This window comes from Alosa sapidissima, chromosome 15 (genome assembly GCF_018492685.1).
Source record: "Alosa sapidissima isolate fAloSap1 chromosome 15, fAloSap1.pri, whole genome shotgun sequence".
NCBI lineage: Eukaryota > Metazoa > Chordata > Actinopteri > Clupeiformes > Clupeidae > Alosa > Alosa sapidissima.
The window spans coordinates 20,366,343-20,384,908 of NC_055971.1; the positions used below are offsets into that span (position 1 = coordinate 20,366,343).

The 18,566-nt window shown below is 45.0% G+C and overlaps 1 protein-coding gene across 3 annotated transcripts in view; it reads left to right on the forward strand.

Moving 5' to 3' along the window:
- The window catches only part of cfap45 (cilia and flagella associated protein 45), a 28,726-nt gene extending 10,602 nt beyond the window's left edge, over positions 1 to 18,124 (forward strand). For all 3 annotated transcript variants that reach the window (XM_042064544.1, XM_042064543.1, XM_042064545.1), the window contains 3 exons: positions 1,280 to 1,473; positions 17,444 to 17,668; positions 17,967 to 18,124. In XM_042064544.1, coding sequence (XP_041920478.1) covers positions 1,280 to 1,473; positions 17,444 to 17,668; positions 17,967 to 18,042 — 495 coding nt within the window. In that variant the 3' untranslated portion in view covers positions 18,043 to 18,124. The remainder of the gene's footprint in view (positions 1 to 1,279; positions 1,474 to 17,443; positions 17,669 to 17,966) is intronic.
- Positions 18,125 to 18,566: the final 442 nt, after the last annotated feature.

Consider the following 18,566-nt stretch of genomic DNA (forward strand, 5'->3'; position numbering starts at 1 on the left):
TTTTTTTAAAGATTTTTTTTTTTATATATAAAAATGAAAACTCCATCTTACGGTGTTGACACACAACTAACGGTGTTGACACACAATTGACGATGTTGACAAACTAATTGAGAATTAAACTGATTAAAGATATTTACCTAGTTTTTACATGGCAAAGGGAGAGAGTATCAAGGGGAAGGGTATCAAGCTTCAAACAAAGAGTACCTGGTAACAGGATCTTTAAGGCGCACATGAAAATGTAAAAATGTTATGCAAATGTATCTGGAGGTCCTCTATTGGTCATCTATATTTGAACCAAACTGTAAATCTAACAACTGATTTGCAAGAGGACACAATAGACTGAGAACTAACTAAGAAAGTTATGTAACAGTATTAGCCAAAAATAGCAAATGCTCAAATTTCATGTAATCATTCACGTCATACCATACCATCACATTTTATTGGCGTTATGGGTGTTACAAAAAACATAATTTTCCATGGAATTGCCCAATAATAATAATAATAATTAGATGTACCACAAAGTACAAAGTAAAAGTTGACAATCCGTATATGACCGTTGCACTAGCTATGCTAGCGGCAGTCATAATGATTTCTCTCTGGGTCTTAGGGCAAATAATTAGGACTTCTGTCTTATCATTGTTCAGTTGCAGAAAATGATTTTGCATACTGTACTTAGATGAAAGAGAGATTTTAAAGGCCGCTTTGAAAATTACCATGCCAGAATTCTTTATATTTTGGGGCGGCAGTGGCTCAGGAGGTAGAGGAGTCGTCCAGCAACTGGAAGACTGGAAGGTTGCCGGTTTGAGCCCAACTCCTCCTGACCCTGTTGAAGTGTCCCTGAGCAAGACACCTAACCCTACTGCTCCTGATGAGCAGGTGGGCGCCTTGCACGGCAGCCTCCGCAATTGGTGTGTGAATGGGTGAATGTGAGGCTTGTGAGGCACTTTAGGTGCTTGGACGAGTCAATTAAAGCACTATATAAATGCAATCCATTTTACCACCTCTTACTATCATTTCAGCATTTGATTGTCTATTTGTAGTTTATTTTGTGACCATGAGTTTCATCTTAGCTGCCTCTGAAAGACAATGACACAATATGTTTTTTGTTTTTTTTTCCATTGTATTTTCTCTAATTAATCATGTGTGCTTGCATGGTTTTTCAACAAATGTTTATAGAAACTGAAAGAGATCAGACATCATGTGTAGAGCATCAGACTGACATTCCCTGAAGCTTGTTTGCTAGTTGGTGACTGAGCAGTTTTTGCCCTACCTGTGTCAGGATGAGATCCGGGCCCGGCGCAACCAGGAAGCAGCAGAACGGGAGTGGCGTAAGAAGGAGAAGGAGCAAATCCAGAAGAAGATGGAGGAGGAGGAGAGGCTGCGCATAGCTCGCCTTGAGCAGGTCACACACAAGGAGCACCTGCTCTCCATCGAAGCTGGCCGGGAGAGAGTTGAGTTTGAGAGGGTGCTGAGGTGGGCAAGCTCACACACACAAAGGCACACACACACTCACACTCACTCACTCATTCACTCCTCTGAGTAAAAAGAGGTATAAAAATAACTTTTTGCCCTTAGTTTCACACTGAAAACAGCAAGAAAAATCCAACCTCCAACCAATTCAACCTTTCATGGTTTTCATGATTCACTATGACCCTAATGAGGTTCTCAGGGCCTATGGATTACAGTTTTTCACAATTGCTAAAACACTAAACCCTATTCTCTGAACCAAATGCTTAGTTGCCTGAACACATTTCTTGAATAGCTAACTGGTTAGGTTTTGCTATAAGAGTATTCACCTAGTAAAACACAATTTGCATATCTCATTCAGTATGTACGTTTACATGCACAGTTGAGTCGAGTTACAATTATAGCTTTATTGACCGAAGTATGCATGTTTCACTACGCTACGCAAGATGCCGATTTGCCCCCCATCCTGTTCATAAACACCAAAACATTCCATATTAACTTTATTAGTTTGCTAATTTGCGATTTTTGCATCATCAGTATAACTAGTTAAATACTTGACATTACTTGTTGATTATTTTTCGAGACCATTGTTGATGATTTTTGTACAGCCACAGCATATTCTGTGTTATAGCTATGAACACATACAGCGAACCTGGTGAGACTGCCACCTAGTGATAGACCCACGAAAAGGGCCTGGTTTTGACCTGACGTGCATGCGTCACTGATTCGACCCAAAGCGGCAACCGAGTTATGATAAAATGTCCAGATTGTGCGTTTTCATGAGTTTTCGATCGTCATATATTTCATTTCCATTCATCACAGAGTTCCCAAAATCACATATAAGGTGTGTTAGAGTGTCTAGTTTCTTAATTTAAAAAAAAAGCTGAAAACGTAATATTACATTTTTGGCACTCAACGCATGGGAAGGAAAAACGTAATATTACATTTTTGGCACTCAATGAGTTCAAATGTATGTGTGAAAGAAGGTGCAACTTCTTATTATGAGTATGTAGCGTTGCGGCATAAGGCCTAAGTCAGTGATGCCAGGGTTACGGCCCGCGGGTGATAAGGGGAGAAAATATTTGTATTTTATTTGTATTTAATTTTCGGTGGAATCCGTCTGTTGGTCTGTTGCTGCTGCTCGCCTCAGCTGCAGCAGCGTGCTGGCGAGTCAGGACCAGATTTCAGGATTCTGTAACCCTTTAGGCATTTTTGAGGAAAAGTTGTTATACATGTACAGCATTTTTAGATAGTTCAAATTGTCTTAATACAAATCCACCATATAACATTTTTTTAGGTCCCCAGTTTCTCGGAATTTTCATTCAAATGCACTGCACTCAGTGCACTCCTTGCCTTGCACTCAGGTGAGAAAAATATTGGTAGATAGGGTAACATTTTAAACTTTTTATGTATCACCACAAAACTTTCACAGTTTGTCACTTACATTAAGACAAGTATTTTTTGTATTACAAGTTTTCTGAAATGTAATGTTTAAATATGCAAATGAGGCTTAATCTACTGAAATATGCACTAATATGCACAAATTTCCAAATTTGACTCGTACACATTGGATGAAGCCATTTGAGGGGAAAAGTTGTTATACATGATATTTTGAAGGTTCAATGTCTCCTGAATATAAATCCACTATATAACATATTCATTAGGGTACCAGTTCTTAATATTTTGATCTGAAACAATATGCGTCTCTCTCACTTTCAAAACACCACCGTATGAATGGGGCAAAAAAAACAGATATCACCGTAAAACTCAGTTTTCTGAAATGTTACTTTTTACTTATTATTGATTCATACAAGTATCACATGACATTCTGCATTTGCAAGCAGCAGTACATGGGTTAGGCTTACAACTGCATCTAGCTGTCTTGCATTCTTTGGTGCAACCACAGGATATAAACTCCTCACAAGCATCCGGAACCGGAGGTAGTGACATGAGTTGAGGAACAAGTGAACTTTCCTCCATTTTCCATCCCAGGAAGTTGAGTCACTTCCAGTCAGCGCATGAAAACCTGGAAGCAGATCAAGGACCTGTGGTTCCATCCATCCCCAACACACACACTTACATCATCACTGTCATCACTTCACATACATACAGCACACTGCAGACAACTGCAGTTGTTGTCACAGACAACAACTGCAGTGAGTTGGGAGAGAGAAAGCAAGAACACATAGGCTACTACTGGCCAAATCCTCTCCAATTGTTAGAATTGGACTCTGGGCATTTGGGCAGCTGAGGGAGGAGGCTACTTGAAACTGTGAGTTTCGGTCGGTGTGAGCGAGCGGACTTTCAGTTGACAGTAATTAACACCCTTTTGAACAATCTAAGCTGTGCGAATGTCAGAGGGCGGGATCAGACGTGACTAGCTCCTTATAATATCGGAGCACCTCTCAGGTAATCAGACAACAACTGCAGTGAGTTGGGAGAGAGAAAGCAAGAACACATAGGCTACTACTGGCCAAATCCTCTCCAATTGTTAGAATTGGACTCTGGGCGTTTGGGAACAGCTGAGGGAGGAGGCTACTTGAAACTGTGAGTTTCGGTCGGTGTGAGCGAGCGGACTTTCAGTTGACAGTAATTAACACCCTTTTGAACAATCTAAGCTGTGCGAACGTCAGAGGGCGGTCTACGCTGATGCATCATTAGTGAGACAGGAGGACAGCTGCATGCAATTCCTAGCAGAATAAAAATAGTGGCTGCTGCTGAAGCGGCAGCATAAGCGGCAGCCCTCGTTTCAGCCAGCCTCGTTTAAGACGGACACGGTCAAGACATGCAAGTTCACCGCGCACAGGCACCGACAAAGGCAAAATGTGCCGTTCCACCATATCTGTTATCACCGGCCATTGCAGAAAACTTGGATCAAACCAGAGAACACAGCCACCCCGGCTGCACTCTCCACTAACCTTACACTATCCCACACCCCTCGCCTATCTGGACGAGGAGGCGGGACGGGCCTGCTGATCTCCAACAAATGGAAATTCACCCCGCTACTGCCTTCAAACAAATATGTCTCATTCGAATTCCATGCCATCACAGTGATCGCCCCAGCAAAACTCTACGTGCTGGTCATCTACCGCCCTCCAGGCCAACTAGGCGACTTTATTGACGAACTTGACACTCTGCTATCCTCCATCCCTGAGCATGACTGTCCGCTTCTTGTTCTCGGTGATATGAACATCCACTTAGATGCCCCAGGCTCAGCGGACTTTTTGGCCCTGGTCCACTCCTTTGACCTCGAACTGGTTCAAAGCCCACCGACTCACAAAGCTGGCAAAGAGCTTGACTTGATCTTCACTCGGAACTGCAGCACAGACACCCTCATGGTGACACCTCTCCATCTTTCTGACCACTTCAAGTCAAGTCAAGTCGGCTTTTATTGTCAATTTCTTTACATGCACTGGTCATACAAAGAATTGAAATTTCGTTTCTTACTTTCCCATGCAGACATAGACATGCTTTAAATACAGACATAGACATACTATAGACATAGCCATAGACAATAAACATTAAATTAAAGTGCAAGACTGAAATATAGAACATGTATGTATCAAAATAGAAATATAGGACATATATATAAAAAAAATAGAGGTAGTTGTGTTGTATATTTATATAGTCTTAACAGTTACATGAAGTTTAAACTTGTGCTTGTGTGACCTGTATATTTACATTGATATGCAGTATGCAGTAATTTCAAGTATATCAGGCTTGATGTGAAGCAGCAACACGTTAGGCTGCGCAGTCACAGTGCAGTTCCACAGGGCGGTGTTGGGGGGGGGGGGGGTTAGGGTAGACAGGATCCTAGTTTCCTAGGTTCCTGGCTGGCTGGTGGCTGGTGGGTGGGGGGGGCTGTCAGTGATGGGAGAGTGGGTAGAGTGTTCAGCATCCTGATTGCTTGGTGGATGAAGCTACTTGCCAGTCTGGTGGTGCGGGAGCGGAGGCAGGAGGGCAGGAGGCTGAACAGTTCGTGTGCAGGGTGGGTTGTATCCTTGACAATCATTAGTGCTTTGCGGGTGAGGCGGGTGGTGTAAATGTCCTGCAGGGAGGGGAGTGGTGCTCCAATGATCCTCTTAGCTGTGTTAACAGTGCGCTGGAGGGTCTTCCTGTTCTGATCTGTGCAGCTTCCGCCCCACACTGTGATGCTGCTGGAGACGATGCTCTCGATGGTCCCTCTGTAGAATGTAGTCATGACAGGAGGCGTGGCACTTGCCTTCTTCAATTTGCGCAAGAAGTAGAGGCGCTGCTGGGCTTTCTTCGCCAGTGATGCTGTGTTGGTGGTCCAGGAGAGGTCGTCGCTGATGTGCACCCCCAGAAACGTTGTGCTGCTCACTCTCTCCACAGCATCTCCGTCGATGGACAGTGGTGGCAGTTGTTTGTGGCCTCTCTGAAAGTTGACAACAATCTCCTTGGTCTTGCTGACATTTAGCAGGAGGTTGTTGTCTTTGCACCATTTAGCCAGCAGGTCTACTTCTTCTCTGTAGTGAGCCTCATCGCCCTTAGTGATGAGGCCCACCAGTGTTGTGTCGTCCGCAAACTTCACCAGATGGTTGGAGCTGTGAGTGGTTGTACAGTCATGTGTTAGCAGTGTGAAGAGCAGGGGGCTGAGCACACACCCTTGAGGGGCCCCCGTGCTCAGGGTCAGAGTGCTTGAGGTGTTGTCCCCGACACGTACTGCTTGTGGTCTCTGCAACAGGAAGTCCAGCAGCCAGTTGCAGAGGGAGGTACTGAATCCTAGCTTGTCCAGTTTGCTGATGAGTTGTTGTGGTATTATGGTATTGAATGCTGAACTGAAGTCTATGAACAGCATTCTCACATATGAGTCTTTATTGTCTAAGTGGGTGAGGGCTGGATGGAGGGCAGAGCAGATTGCATCCTCCGTGGATCGTTTGGCTCGGTATGCAAACTGGAAGGGGTCCAGGGTGGGGGGTAGGGTGGCTTTGATGTGTGACATGACTAGCCGTTCGAAGCACTTCATGATTATGGGCGTGAGTGCTACAGGACGGTAGTCATTGAAGCATGATGGTGATGATTTCTTTGGCACGGGTATGATGGTGGCAGTTTTGAAAAGTGATGGGATGACTGCTTGCTCCAGAGAGGTGTTGAAAATGTCTGTAAAAACATCCTTCAGCTCTTCTGCACAGTCCTTCAACACTCGTCCTGGTATGTTGTCTGGGCCTGCTGCTTTGCGTGGGTTAATGGTGGCTAGTGTCCTCTTCACGCTGGCAGAGGACAGGTACAGGGGTTGGTCATGGGGGGGAGGTGGGGTTTTCTGTGGGTGAGTGTCATTTTGTGCTTCAGAACGGGCGAAAAAACTGTTCAGGTCATTTAGCAGAGAGGTGTTGTTCTCACAGCTCCGTGGCGCAGGCTTGTAGTCAGTGATGGCCTGTATGCCCTGCCATAGGCTCTGTGCATCTCTGCTGTCTTTGAAGTGTGTTGTTATTTTGTCTGTGTAATCCTTTTTTGCCTTCCTGATGCCCTGGGACAGGTTAGCCCTCGCTGTTCTTAGGCCAGCTACATCTCCAGCTCTGAAGGCTTTGTCTCTGGCCCTCAGCAGTCTGTGGACGTCTCCTGTCAGCCATGGCTTCTGGTTGGCCCGAGTGGTGATGTGTTTTATTTCTGTAACATCATCGATGCATTTGGTGATGTAGGAGGTCACAGTGTGACCTCCTACATCACCACTTCTTCATCCCACACATCCCACACACTTCTTCATCCTTCATCCCACACACTTCTTCATCCAGTTCAACGTCAGCCTGTCAGAACAGCCTCCGGCTCCTCAGCCGATGGTCACGTTCCACCACAACATCCGGAACCTGTCTCCAACGCACTTCTCCTCTGTGGTTGCCTCCGGTCTACCTCCACTCAACACCTTCTCCTCTCTGGAGGTTAATGAAGCCACCGACTCGCTCTGCTCCACACTGACCTCGTGTCTAGACGAGCTGTGCCCTCTTACCACAAGGCCAGCTCGATCCAAACATTCTCATCCATGGCTAAATGATACCCTCCGATCGCAGCGCACCAAACTCAGAGCCGCGGAGAGGAAATGGCACAAACTAGCTGACGACCTCAAAAACTACCAGACACTCCTGACCTCCTTCTCAGCCAGCATCACTGCTGCTAAGACTGCTTTCTACCATGACAAAATCAACAGCGCTACAGACACTCGAAAACTTTTCTCAACCTTCAAATCGCTACTCAACCCTCAGCTGCCTCCTCCTCCATCCAGCCTTACTGCAGATACCCTCGCCTCATTTTTTACAAACAAAGTGGCGGCAATCAGCAGTCAATTCTCTACATGCCCACTCAACGCATCTGACTCAGATACCGCACTCCTACAACCTCTAGGGACTGCTGGAACATCTTTTTCAGCATTCACGCCTCTCTCCGAGAGTGAAGTGTCCAGACTCCTGACATGCAGCCGTCCTACCACATGCTCGCTGGACCCTATACCTACGAGCCTACTTCAGTCCATCAGCCCGACCATCGCTCCAGCTATCACACATGTGATCAATGCCTCGCTAACCTCCGGCACATTTCCAACAGCGTTCAAAATGGCCCGGGTAACACCGTTACTTAAGAAAGCTTCTCTCAACCCTGCTCAAGTCGAGAACTACCGCCCTGTCTCACTACTGCCTTTCCTATCCAAAGGCATTGAACGAGCAGTCTCCAAACAGGTCTCTGACTTCCTTTCACAGAACAACCTTCTGGATCCAAATCAGTCTGGGTTCAAAAGCGGCCACTCTACCGAAACGGCTCTGCTGTCTGTAACAGAAGCCTTAAAAGAAGCCAGGGCGACCGCTCGGTCATCAGTACTCATTCTGCTTGACTTATCGGCTGCCTTTGACACGGTTAATCACCGTATCCTTCTCTCTATACTCGCTGACATGGGAATCTCCGGTTCTGCTCTCTCCTGGTTTGAATCCTACCTCACAGGACGCTCGTTTAACGTATCATGGCTTGGTCAGCTATCCGCACCTCACCATCTCACCACAGGGGTCCCCCAGGGCTCAGTGCTGGGCCCCCTCCTCTTTGCTATCTACACCACCTCCTTGGGACAGATTATCCGTTCGCACGGCTTCTCATACCACTGCTATGCAGACGACACACAGCTCTATCTGTCCTTTCCACCTGACGACCCCCTGGTTTCAGCACGGATCTCGGATTGCCTTTCAGACATAGCTACATGGATGAAGGCACACCACCTCCAGCTGAACCTCTCAAAGACTGAACTGCTGGTCATCCCAGCTAAACCTACCATACACCACGACATCAACATCAAATTTGACTCCCTGTCTGTTTCACCGACCAGGACTGCAAGAAATCTAGGAGTTGTTCTTGACAACCAACTAAACTTCTCAGATCATGTTGCCTCAGTCGCCCGGTCATGCCGTTTCGCACTCTACAACATACGGAAAATCAGGACTTACTTGACTCAAGATGCTACCCAACTTCTGGTTCAGGCAATAGTCATCTCACGACTCGACTACTGCAATGCCCTCCTGACAGGTCTCCCAGCCTGCGCAGTGAAACCACTTCAGATGATCCAGAACGCGGCGGCGCGCCTGGTCTACAACCAACTCAAAAGGGCACATGTTACCCCGCTGCTCATCCAGCTACACTGGCTACCTATGGCGGCCCGCATCAAATTCAAGTCTCTAACGGTTGCCTACAAAGTAGTCTCCGGTTCTGCTCCCACCTACTTGAATGCCCTCATACAGATTTACACTACCTCCAGACCGCTGCGCTCCTCTGACGAACGACGTCTAGCTCTACCACCGGTACGCTCAAGCCAATCCAAACTTTTCTCATCTGTTGTTCCTCGTTGGTGGAACACACTGCCAGTTCCTACAAGGGCAGGGACATCCTTTTCCACTTTCAAAAAACTCCTGAAGACCCAGCTCTTTAGAGAACATCTACTCTCATAGCAACACTTACAACAAGTCTTACTGATCCTAGCACTCACCAGCCGTTTTAAACTGACAAGTAACTGTTAAAAACAGCACTCACCGACGCACTTATTCTTACTGTACTCTAATGTTTTTTTAAACTGTCCTAAAATTGTGAGAATTGTTCCAAAACTTACTGTTTACCATGTTGTTAGTCGCTTTGGTTAAAAAGCGTCAGCCAAATGTAATGTAATGTAATGTAATGTAATGCTTGCTACAGTAAGCCTCCTCTACATACTTGCTGCACACTGCCCCCCCCCCCCCCTACATACACAGCACATTGTCTTCAGGATCTTCTCCAACACACATCCTCTACATACTTACAGCACACTGCCCCCACCTACACACTACACACACACACACACAGTCACTGCTCCACTCCCCTCCCGCCCACACACACATCTTCACTGTCATCACTCACATACATCATACATACAGTACTCTGCTTGCAATAGTAAGTCCCTGCCCCCCCCCCCCCCCCCCTACTGCCCCTACATACACAGCACATTTCATCAGGAAACTTCTCCAACACACATCCCCAACATACTTACAGCACACTGCCCCCCCCCCCCCCCCCCCAATACACAGCACATTGTCTCATGAGGAAGCTTCCCCAACACACATATTGCACACTGCCCTCTCCCCACATACACAGCACACTATCCCATCTCCCCTGTCATCCCCCCAACACACACACCAAGACCCCTGGCAGTTGGGTTAGCCCCTTGAGCCGTGGATCTGCCCAAGGTTTCTTCCTTGGTAAGGGAGTTTTTCCTTGCCCCTGTTGCTCTTGGGTGCTCCTTGTTGGTGCCCCCCACCCAATCCCAATCCTCCCCCACCTTTTTTATGCAGCCCTTGCCACTTAATCTACTAAACCCCTCTTCTACTGCACTCTTTACCCCCCCCCCATTAATGCACAAATAGGCTGACACCAGACATAATTTCACTGCATTTCTTACTTCCAGTAACTATATGCATGTGACAATAAACTTCCTTGTATCCTTGTATGTGGAAATGGGCAATCGGCAGTACCAAGATGTCGGTGTCTCTCGCTGAGACAACAATGTTTGATGCGTTGCTTCTAATGCAGTGAAGAACAATTTATGTGTCTGCTTCTTCATGCTTGGTTTCCAAGCAGTCAGTGTTAAAGGTTGAATTAGAGGCTTCAACTCTCTCTTCATCACTGAAGCCACCTGCAGCAACTATGATCTTATTTGCTGGAGCTCCAACAATCAGCTGTTGGGATAAAAAGTGTGCAAGATCAGCCTTGTTGTCTGCATGAGCAATGAAGTTCTCCCACTTTGCAGGAAGAGGCAAATCTCTGCTCTCAATTGGTCTTCTGGACATCTTCTGCATATCTTCTGCACTTTTGATAGAATGTGTGTGGTAGCGATCAAACAAAACATCAATTCGCTGGAATTGTGCTCCACTTCTGAGAACAGATTCCACAAAAACATCAGCAAGGTCCCCAAAACTCTTTGCTGCTTGTGGCTTTCCAATGGCAATGACCAGAGCTTGACCATAAATGATGAGCATTGGTTCATCCATTCTAGAATCTTAGTAAACACTGCCTTTGAACCTGAATGAAGCTGTCCATTTACATCTGCCAGAGACAAGGGCACAACAAATAGTTCATGCATCATAATGCTGTCAAGATTGGCAGTGATTTTGTGAAAGTGATTTTGAATCTTGAAAATGTCAGATATGGACTCAGCATCTCCAGTAACCCCTAAAAACATACTAAAATGGTCCATTTTGGCCAAGCAGCTCTTATAATATGATCAATATAGGTGATGCTAATTTATGCTAATTAGTTCAATTACACAAATTGCCCAACATATGCAAATTAGCATCCGGCAGTTTCTGCATGCTGGGAACCCATACTATATATTTCCATCATAAAACTTTGGTGTACTCAACATTTCCAGGTTCACCTTTCTGTCCACTGGACTAATATCAATTATTACCAAAAAAAGAAGTCCGATAACCGGTATGTAAAACCGATATGTCAGTTGTCCAAAAAGTGGGGTAGATAGTAAAGGCGATATGCGGCAGAAAATTAATTCAAAAGCATTTAATTATGCTTATTAATGCTTATTCTTGAATTATTCTATCTATCTATCTATCTATGCAAACTTTATTCTTTTGCATCACAAGTGTAAATCATGTGTATCATGTTAATCCAAGAGCTGAGTGATATTTTCATAGACTACACAATGGGCTGTGTGGTTGTTAAAGGTTATATCAGCGATGGTGGGGTAACATCACTTCTGTTGATGAACAATGAAACAATGAACATTTATCCTGGAGCTATATGCCCTGCCCTGAACACTGTCAGATAAAATGCAAAAAGATGTGTAGACAAGAGTACCACGCCATGACAATGACAATGACAACTAGATGTACCGCAGAACGGTACAAAATATGACCGCCGCCCAGTCCAGCACATTTTTTCCACAAAAATAAATCACGCTGAAAGGCCTATATGATTCTAACTGTCTCACTAAATTGCATTATCCACACTCAATTCTCACTGGTATCTGCTAGACAACAAGTACCAAAACATGATTAGTTCATAGATTTCACATGTAAAATTCATTTTATACAACCCCACCCCCATCTTGCCTGTTCATAATTCTGAGAAATTCTTGAATTGTGTGCATGTGTGCGTGTACATGTTTATGTTAATGTGTGTGTGTGTGTGTGTGTGTGTGTGTGTGTGTGTGTGTGTGTGTGTGTGTTTGTGTGTTTGCCTGCGTATGTGTGTTCACAGAAAACTGTCTGCCCTACCCTCCTTTCGGGGGGTCCAGTCCAGCGGGGGGGCTACAGATCAAAACGAAAAACGATGGTTCCATGCTATCCATGTGGGGTTACATGCCCACCGAGTTTCGTGTACCCCGGTCTTTCAGTGTCCCGGGAATCCTTGTTGGTGTACGGTCACTAAATGTACACATAAATTATTTTATTGTAAGGCCCCCCCATGAACGAAAGTTCACAAAACTGCATGCATTCGGAGGGTGTTATAATGATCCTATACTTTCAATTTCGTGCAGTTTTGACCATGTCAGCCAGAGATATTGTGATGAAAACACCTAATTTTTTGCCTTTTAATTTTTAACTAGGTGGCGCTATACATGAAATAAGTGGTAATGGGATGGGTTGACATAGATAGATAGATAGATAGATAGGTCTCAGCAGCATACATACAAGACAAACACATTCTTTAACAGCAGAAGAGTAATTAAAGTATATAATATAAAAACACAACTAAGCAGTAAGGACAGTAGAAGATAAAGAATATGCTAAATATACTAAAATACAAATTATACTAACACTTAATACAATATATAAAAATATACTAAAATACAAATAACAAAATTACAAATTACACTAACACTTAATCTAAATCAATTCTAAAAACAGTATCCACATAGTGGTGATTAATAAATCAGAGGCGCTTGCAATGACTGAGGCAGGGACTGAGCCTGTGATTCTCTGTGCATAGTAAGGTATGGTAAGGTGCTCTAAGGTGCTCTGTGTGAATGAGTGTCATGGTGGTAGTGCAATGGTGATAGTAGTCATGGTGATAGTGCAAATGAGTAAGTCAACAGTGCAACAATGCAGAAATAAAGTAAAGGAAAGTCTATATATCTATATATTTAACTATTTAAGAAAATGTATAAGTGTGGCCACAGTTCGGCTGTGGCATGGAGGGGGGGGTTATGCATATGTGCTAATGTGCTAATATAGCACGCAAACAGTGAGGCATAAAGACAGTGGTACAAGTGGCTAGTGGACAGACAGTACCAAACATGGAGGGGATGAAGAGGCAGACAGACTATGCAGAGAAGTCTATCTCTCCTCTTCCCTTAAGTGAGGCATTGAACAGTTCAATGGCCCTAGGGACAAATGACTTTCTCAGTCTGTCAGTTGTGCAAGGCAGTGAGCGAAGTCTCCAGCTGATCAGGCTCTTCTGTTTAACAATAGTGCTGTGGAGTGGGTGACACTCATTGTCCAAGATGTTGATCAGTTTGTTCAGGGTCCTTTTGTCAGATAGTGAAGTGATACACTCCAGTTCAGCTCCCACTACAGAGCCAGCTTTCCTTACCAGCCTGTCAATTCGCCCCATATCCTTCTTCCTTGTGCTTCCACCCCAGCATACTACTGCATAGAAGAGGACGCTGGCAACAACAGACTGGTAGAACATCCTGAGGAGCTTACGGCACACATTGAAGGACCGCAGCCTCCTCAGGAAGTACAGCCTGCTCTGCCCTTTCTTGTAGAGTGCATCAGTGTTGGCTGACCAGTCCAGTTTATTGTCCAGGTGGAGACCCAGATACTTGTAGGCGCTAACCACCTCCACATTGACCCCATCAATTTGAACTGGTAGCAGAGTGGGCTTAGACCTGCGGAAATCCACCACCATCTCCTTGGTCGTTGAAGTGTTAAGTTGAAGATGATTGAGTTTGCACCATTGCACAAAGTCCTCCACCAGGCTCCTGTACTCCTCCTCCTGCCCGTTCCTGATACACCCCACAATTGCAGTATCATCAGAAAACTTCTGCATGTGGCATGACTCGGTGTTGTAGCAGAAGTCAGATGTGTACAGGGTGAACAGGACTGGAGAGAGCACAGTTCCCTGTGGCGCTCCGGTGCTGCAGATCACAGTGTCAGAGAGACAGTTCTTCAGTCTGACGAACTGTGGTCGCTCGGTCAGGTAATCTGTAATCCAGGTTACCAGGTGAGCGTCCACACCCATCTGCAAAAGCTTGTCTCCCAATCTGAGGGGCTGGATGGTGTTAAAAGCACTTGAGAAATCAAAGAACATGATTCTCACAGCACTTTTCCCCTTGTCCAGGTGGGAATGTGTCCTGTGTAGAAGATAAGTGATGGCATCGTCCACGCCCACTTTCTCCTGGTAAGCAAACTGTAACGGGTCTAGTGCATGGCGTACCTGGGGTCTGAGCATGCCTAAGACCAATCGCTCCATTGTCTTCATCACATGTGATGTAAGAGCGACAGGTCTGTAGTCATTAAGCTCACTAGGGTGTGGCTTCTTAGGGACAGGGGTGAGACATGATGTCTTCCACAGTGTTGGAACTTGTCCAAGGCGTAGGCTCAAATTGAAGATGTGCTTCAGTGGTTCCCCCAGTTCAGCAGCACAGGCCTTGAGTAGCCTTGGGCACAGTCTGTCAGGCCTAGCTGCTTTATTGCTGCGCAATTTCTTAAGTTGGACTGTCACTTGATCCTTTGTAATGGTGAGGGGTGTAAGGAGAGGGGAGGGGGAGGGGTGCATCTGGGATCTGTGTGTCTGATGGCTGTTGACTGAGGTCGTTGTCACCTCATTGTTCGTGATCACCATGTGGGGGAGGGGTGCAAAATCCAGTGATGGTGGGGGTACGATAGCCTGTGATGATGGAGGTGAGTGTTGCGCTGGTATTGAGGGGGTGTGAGGGTGGGGGCTGGGGGATGGTGGACAGACCACCGCCATTGGAGCTGGAGCAGGGGAGTCAAACCTGTTGTAGAAGTGGTTCAACTGGTTCGCCCTGTGCAGGTCCCCCTCCACAGAGCTGCTGTTCTTCTTCAGGCCAGTGATAACCTTCATGCAGTCCCATGTCTCCTTCAAGTTGTTTTCCTGCAGCTTCTGTTCCACCTTCTTTCTGTAATCCTCCTTAGCTTCCTTCAGCTTGAATTTGAGTTCCCCTGGCACGCGCCTCAGCTCTGCCATGTCCCCCTCTCTGAACGCCATCTTTTTCCTGTTGAGAAGGGTGCTTGTTGACATTGCTGGTTATCCAAGGCTTGTTGTTGGGAAAGCAGCGTACAGTTCTGGTGGGAACAACAATGTCCATGCAGAAGTTCAGGTAGTCAGTTGTGCACTGTGTGACCTCCTCCAAGTCCTCTCCATTCTGTAACACACTCCAGTCAGTACACTCGAAGCAGTCTCTCAGAGCCTCATCCACTTACACAAGGGGGCATGTGTGTGAACACACACTCACACACATGCCCCCTTAATACCAACATATAAAAAAAAGGTGGACCTCCTAGGCCAGTGGTCTCCAACACGGTGCCCGCGGGCACCAGGTAGCCCGCGGAGCGGCTATGAGGCGCCCCCAGCGCACCTTCTAAAAATAGCCAACAGGTCGCCTGCAGATCACGCTCTAAAAACACGCTCCATTGTAAAGTTTTCAATAGATATTTAAGTCTATACTAGTGTTAATTTTGTCACCTATTTTTAATTTAGTCTTAGTCTTAGTCTTGTGACGAAATGTCCTTTTTAGTCTTTGTCATATTTAGTCATTCAAATATCATTTTTGTTAGTCAAGTTTTAGTCGACTAAAAGTCTCGTCATTTTAGTCTAGTTTTAGTCAAAAGAAGTTTTTTTTATAACAAATTATTTCTGATTACCATTTGAGTCAAATAGTGTTTCACACATCTCAATTTTCAAACAATATTGTGTGTCCACAGGGCTACTCGTCTGTTATAATTACTCATTCAGATTTTTTGTCAGTCAGTATGTTTACATGCACAGGTAAGTCGAGCTACAGTTATAGCTCGGCTGGGATTTGACCATAGACAGTAAAAGATTTGACTGGACCACAGTCATATTCGTAGACCAGTGTTTCTCAAAGTGTGGTCCGGGGATCACTGGTGGTTGTTCTGTGGCCATTCCATGTTCGTCAAATACGGTTCTTGCATGATTGTTCAAGGACTGAAAAACAATTGCTTTTGCTCACAGGCCTTTTCTCCCCAGTAGGCTACTGCCGTATAATAGCGCTGAAAATGTTGTGGCATGCATGACTGAGCAGGACTGTGCATTACCTTTTTTGTCAGATCATGGAGAGATTTCAGGTGTGCAATAACTTTAAAAGGAGTTTTCATATGTTAGGGTGGCGTGGGCGATTACTATTGAAATGTTAAAACCGAATTGTCCACTGAAATCAGAACTTAAACAGAATTCATAATGGTGGGTGGGTATAAATTGGGTACAAATTGTAACCCAAATTATTAATGGCAAAAAGATTGTTGTTTTTTGTAAAAAAAAAAAAAAAAAAAAGATTAGATTCCCCATGCAAACTTTGAAATGAACAAACTGAACAAAAATGTTGGTAGTGTTGCATAGGTTATTGATATTAAAGTTGAAAATACAGTTGCTTAATATATAAAGACTTATAGGCCTACACAATATTGATAATTTAAAAGTAAATATCACATAGGCCTATTATTTAGGAGGACTACCCTCGCAAAAAAGGGGTGAGGGTATGTTTGTTTTAAATGAGTAGCCCTCCATACGATTTCGGGTCTTCAGGTAGCCCTCATTCCCAAAAAGGTTGGAGACCCCTGTCCTAGGCCCTACGGTTCTCGAGATATTCACAGAAAACTGTCTCCGGCCACCTACAGGCCAGTTGGTGTATAGTAACATAAATTAATTTATTGTGTGGCCCCCCATGAACGGAATTCCACGAAACTTGGCGTGCATTCAGAGGGTGTCATAATAATCCTACACTTCCAATTTTGTACAGTTTTGACTATGTTAGGTCACAGATACCTGCGATTACAACACCTCATTTTTACTTTTTTGTGTTTAACTAGGTGGCGCTATACATGAAATGAGTGGTTATGGAATGGGTTGACATGGCCCCTTGAGATCAACATACAAAAAAAAATGGTCCTCCTAAACCCTACGGTTCTCGAGATATTCACAGAAAACTGTGTCTGCCCTACCCTCCTTTCAGGGGGTCCAGTCCAGCCAGGGGGCTACAGATCAAAATGAAAAACGATGGTTCCATGCTATCCTTTGTGGGGTTACATGCCCACCAAGTTTCGTGTACCCCGGTCTTTCAGTGTCCCGGGAATCCTTGACGGAAATTTGGACATGCGAAAAAGAAAAACAAAAAAAGAAAAAATAAATAATCTGACTAAACCTATATGACCGCCGCTTCGCTGCCCGGCCGTCATAATAACAAACGTAATACCAAAAAAAAATGTGCCCTCATATCCCGTTCTCCCCCACTTTTCAGGGTTCAACTGGAGGCGATTGAGCGGGAGAAGGGGCGTGAGGAGAAGCACAGACAGCGAGTTCTGCGGCATGCGGACGGCGTGCGGCAGCAGGTACGGGAGCGCGAGATGGCCGCCGTGGCACAGCGCCGCGAGCTCTTCTGTGAGGGCCACCGTCTGGACGAGGAAGCCCGCCAACGCCGCCAGCGCCTTGACGTGATTAAAGAGAAGAAACTTCAGGAGCTCAGGTCAGCCTCAAGACACTGGTGTCTGTGTGTGTGTGTGTGTGTGTTGGGGGGCGGGGGGGTTATGTGTGTGTGTATGTGTGTGTTTGTGTTTTGGTGGGCATGTGTAGATATGTGTGTGTGTTGGGGAGGGGCGGGGGGGGGCGGGTTGTAATTGTGGAACAGATTAACAGATTGATATATCATAATTATTGGTCTTCTTACAAATAATGTAATGTAATTTGTAATGGTTTTGGTCCAGTTTTGTGGAGATCGTCTCTCCACAGCGCATCTGACTGTAATTATTTTCCCATCTTTACAGGGCTGCTGGCCTGCCAGAAAAATACTGTAACGAGGTGGAGCGCAAGCTACATGCCATTCCCACTCTTGCACAGTGACGCTAGCCAAAGAGGGAAATGAGGTGTTTTTTGTTGTTGCTCAGATCAGTAAAATTAAAATTTCAGAAAGATATACTTTAAATATTTGTTAAAACATGTTGTCTCATCTATACTCTCCATCATTTCATGTAGTTGCTGGTACTGCTATTAAAACGATACGGCTATTAAAATGCTTTTGCAGTTATTGGAGCACTCAGCCCAAAGGGTACTGTATGTCATCTAGTGATCTGTTATTTAAAAAAAATACAAAAAGTCCTGCCAGAAAAATACTGTAATGTTCAGGGCAAGCTACATCATTCTCACTCTTCAAGAGGCTGATAGGTATGAGGAGATATGAAGCACAATAAGCAACAATATGATATTACCCCTCCACCCCCAAGAATAATAATAATATCAATGTTGAGATGACATTAATAATAATATAATTGTGTACAGCTTTTCTTGTCCAACGACTTGAAGTTTATATAGTTGCTGCCTGCACATAACTATAATTTATTTCAAAACCCTGCTACCATGATAACTGA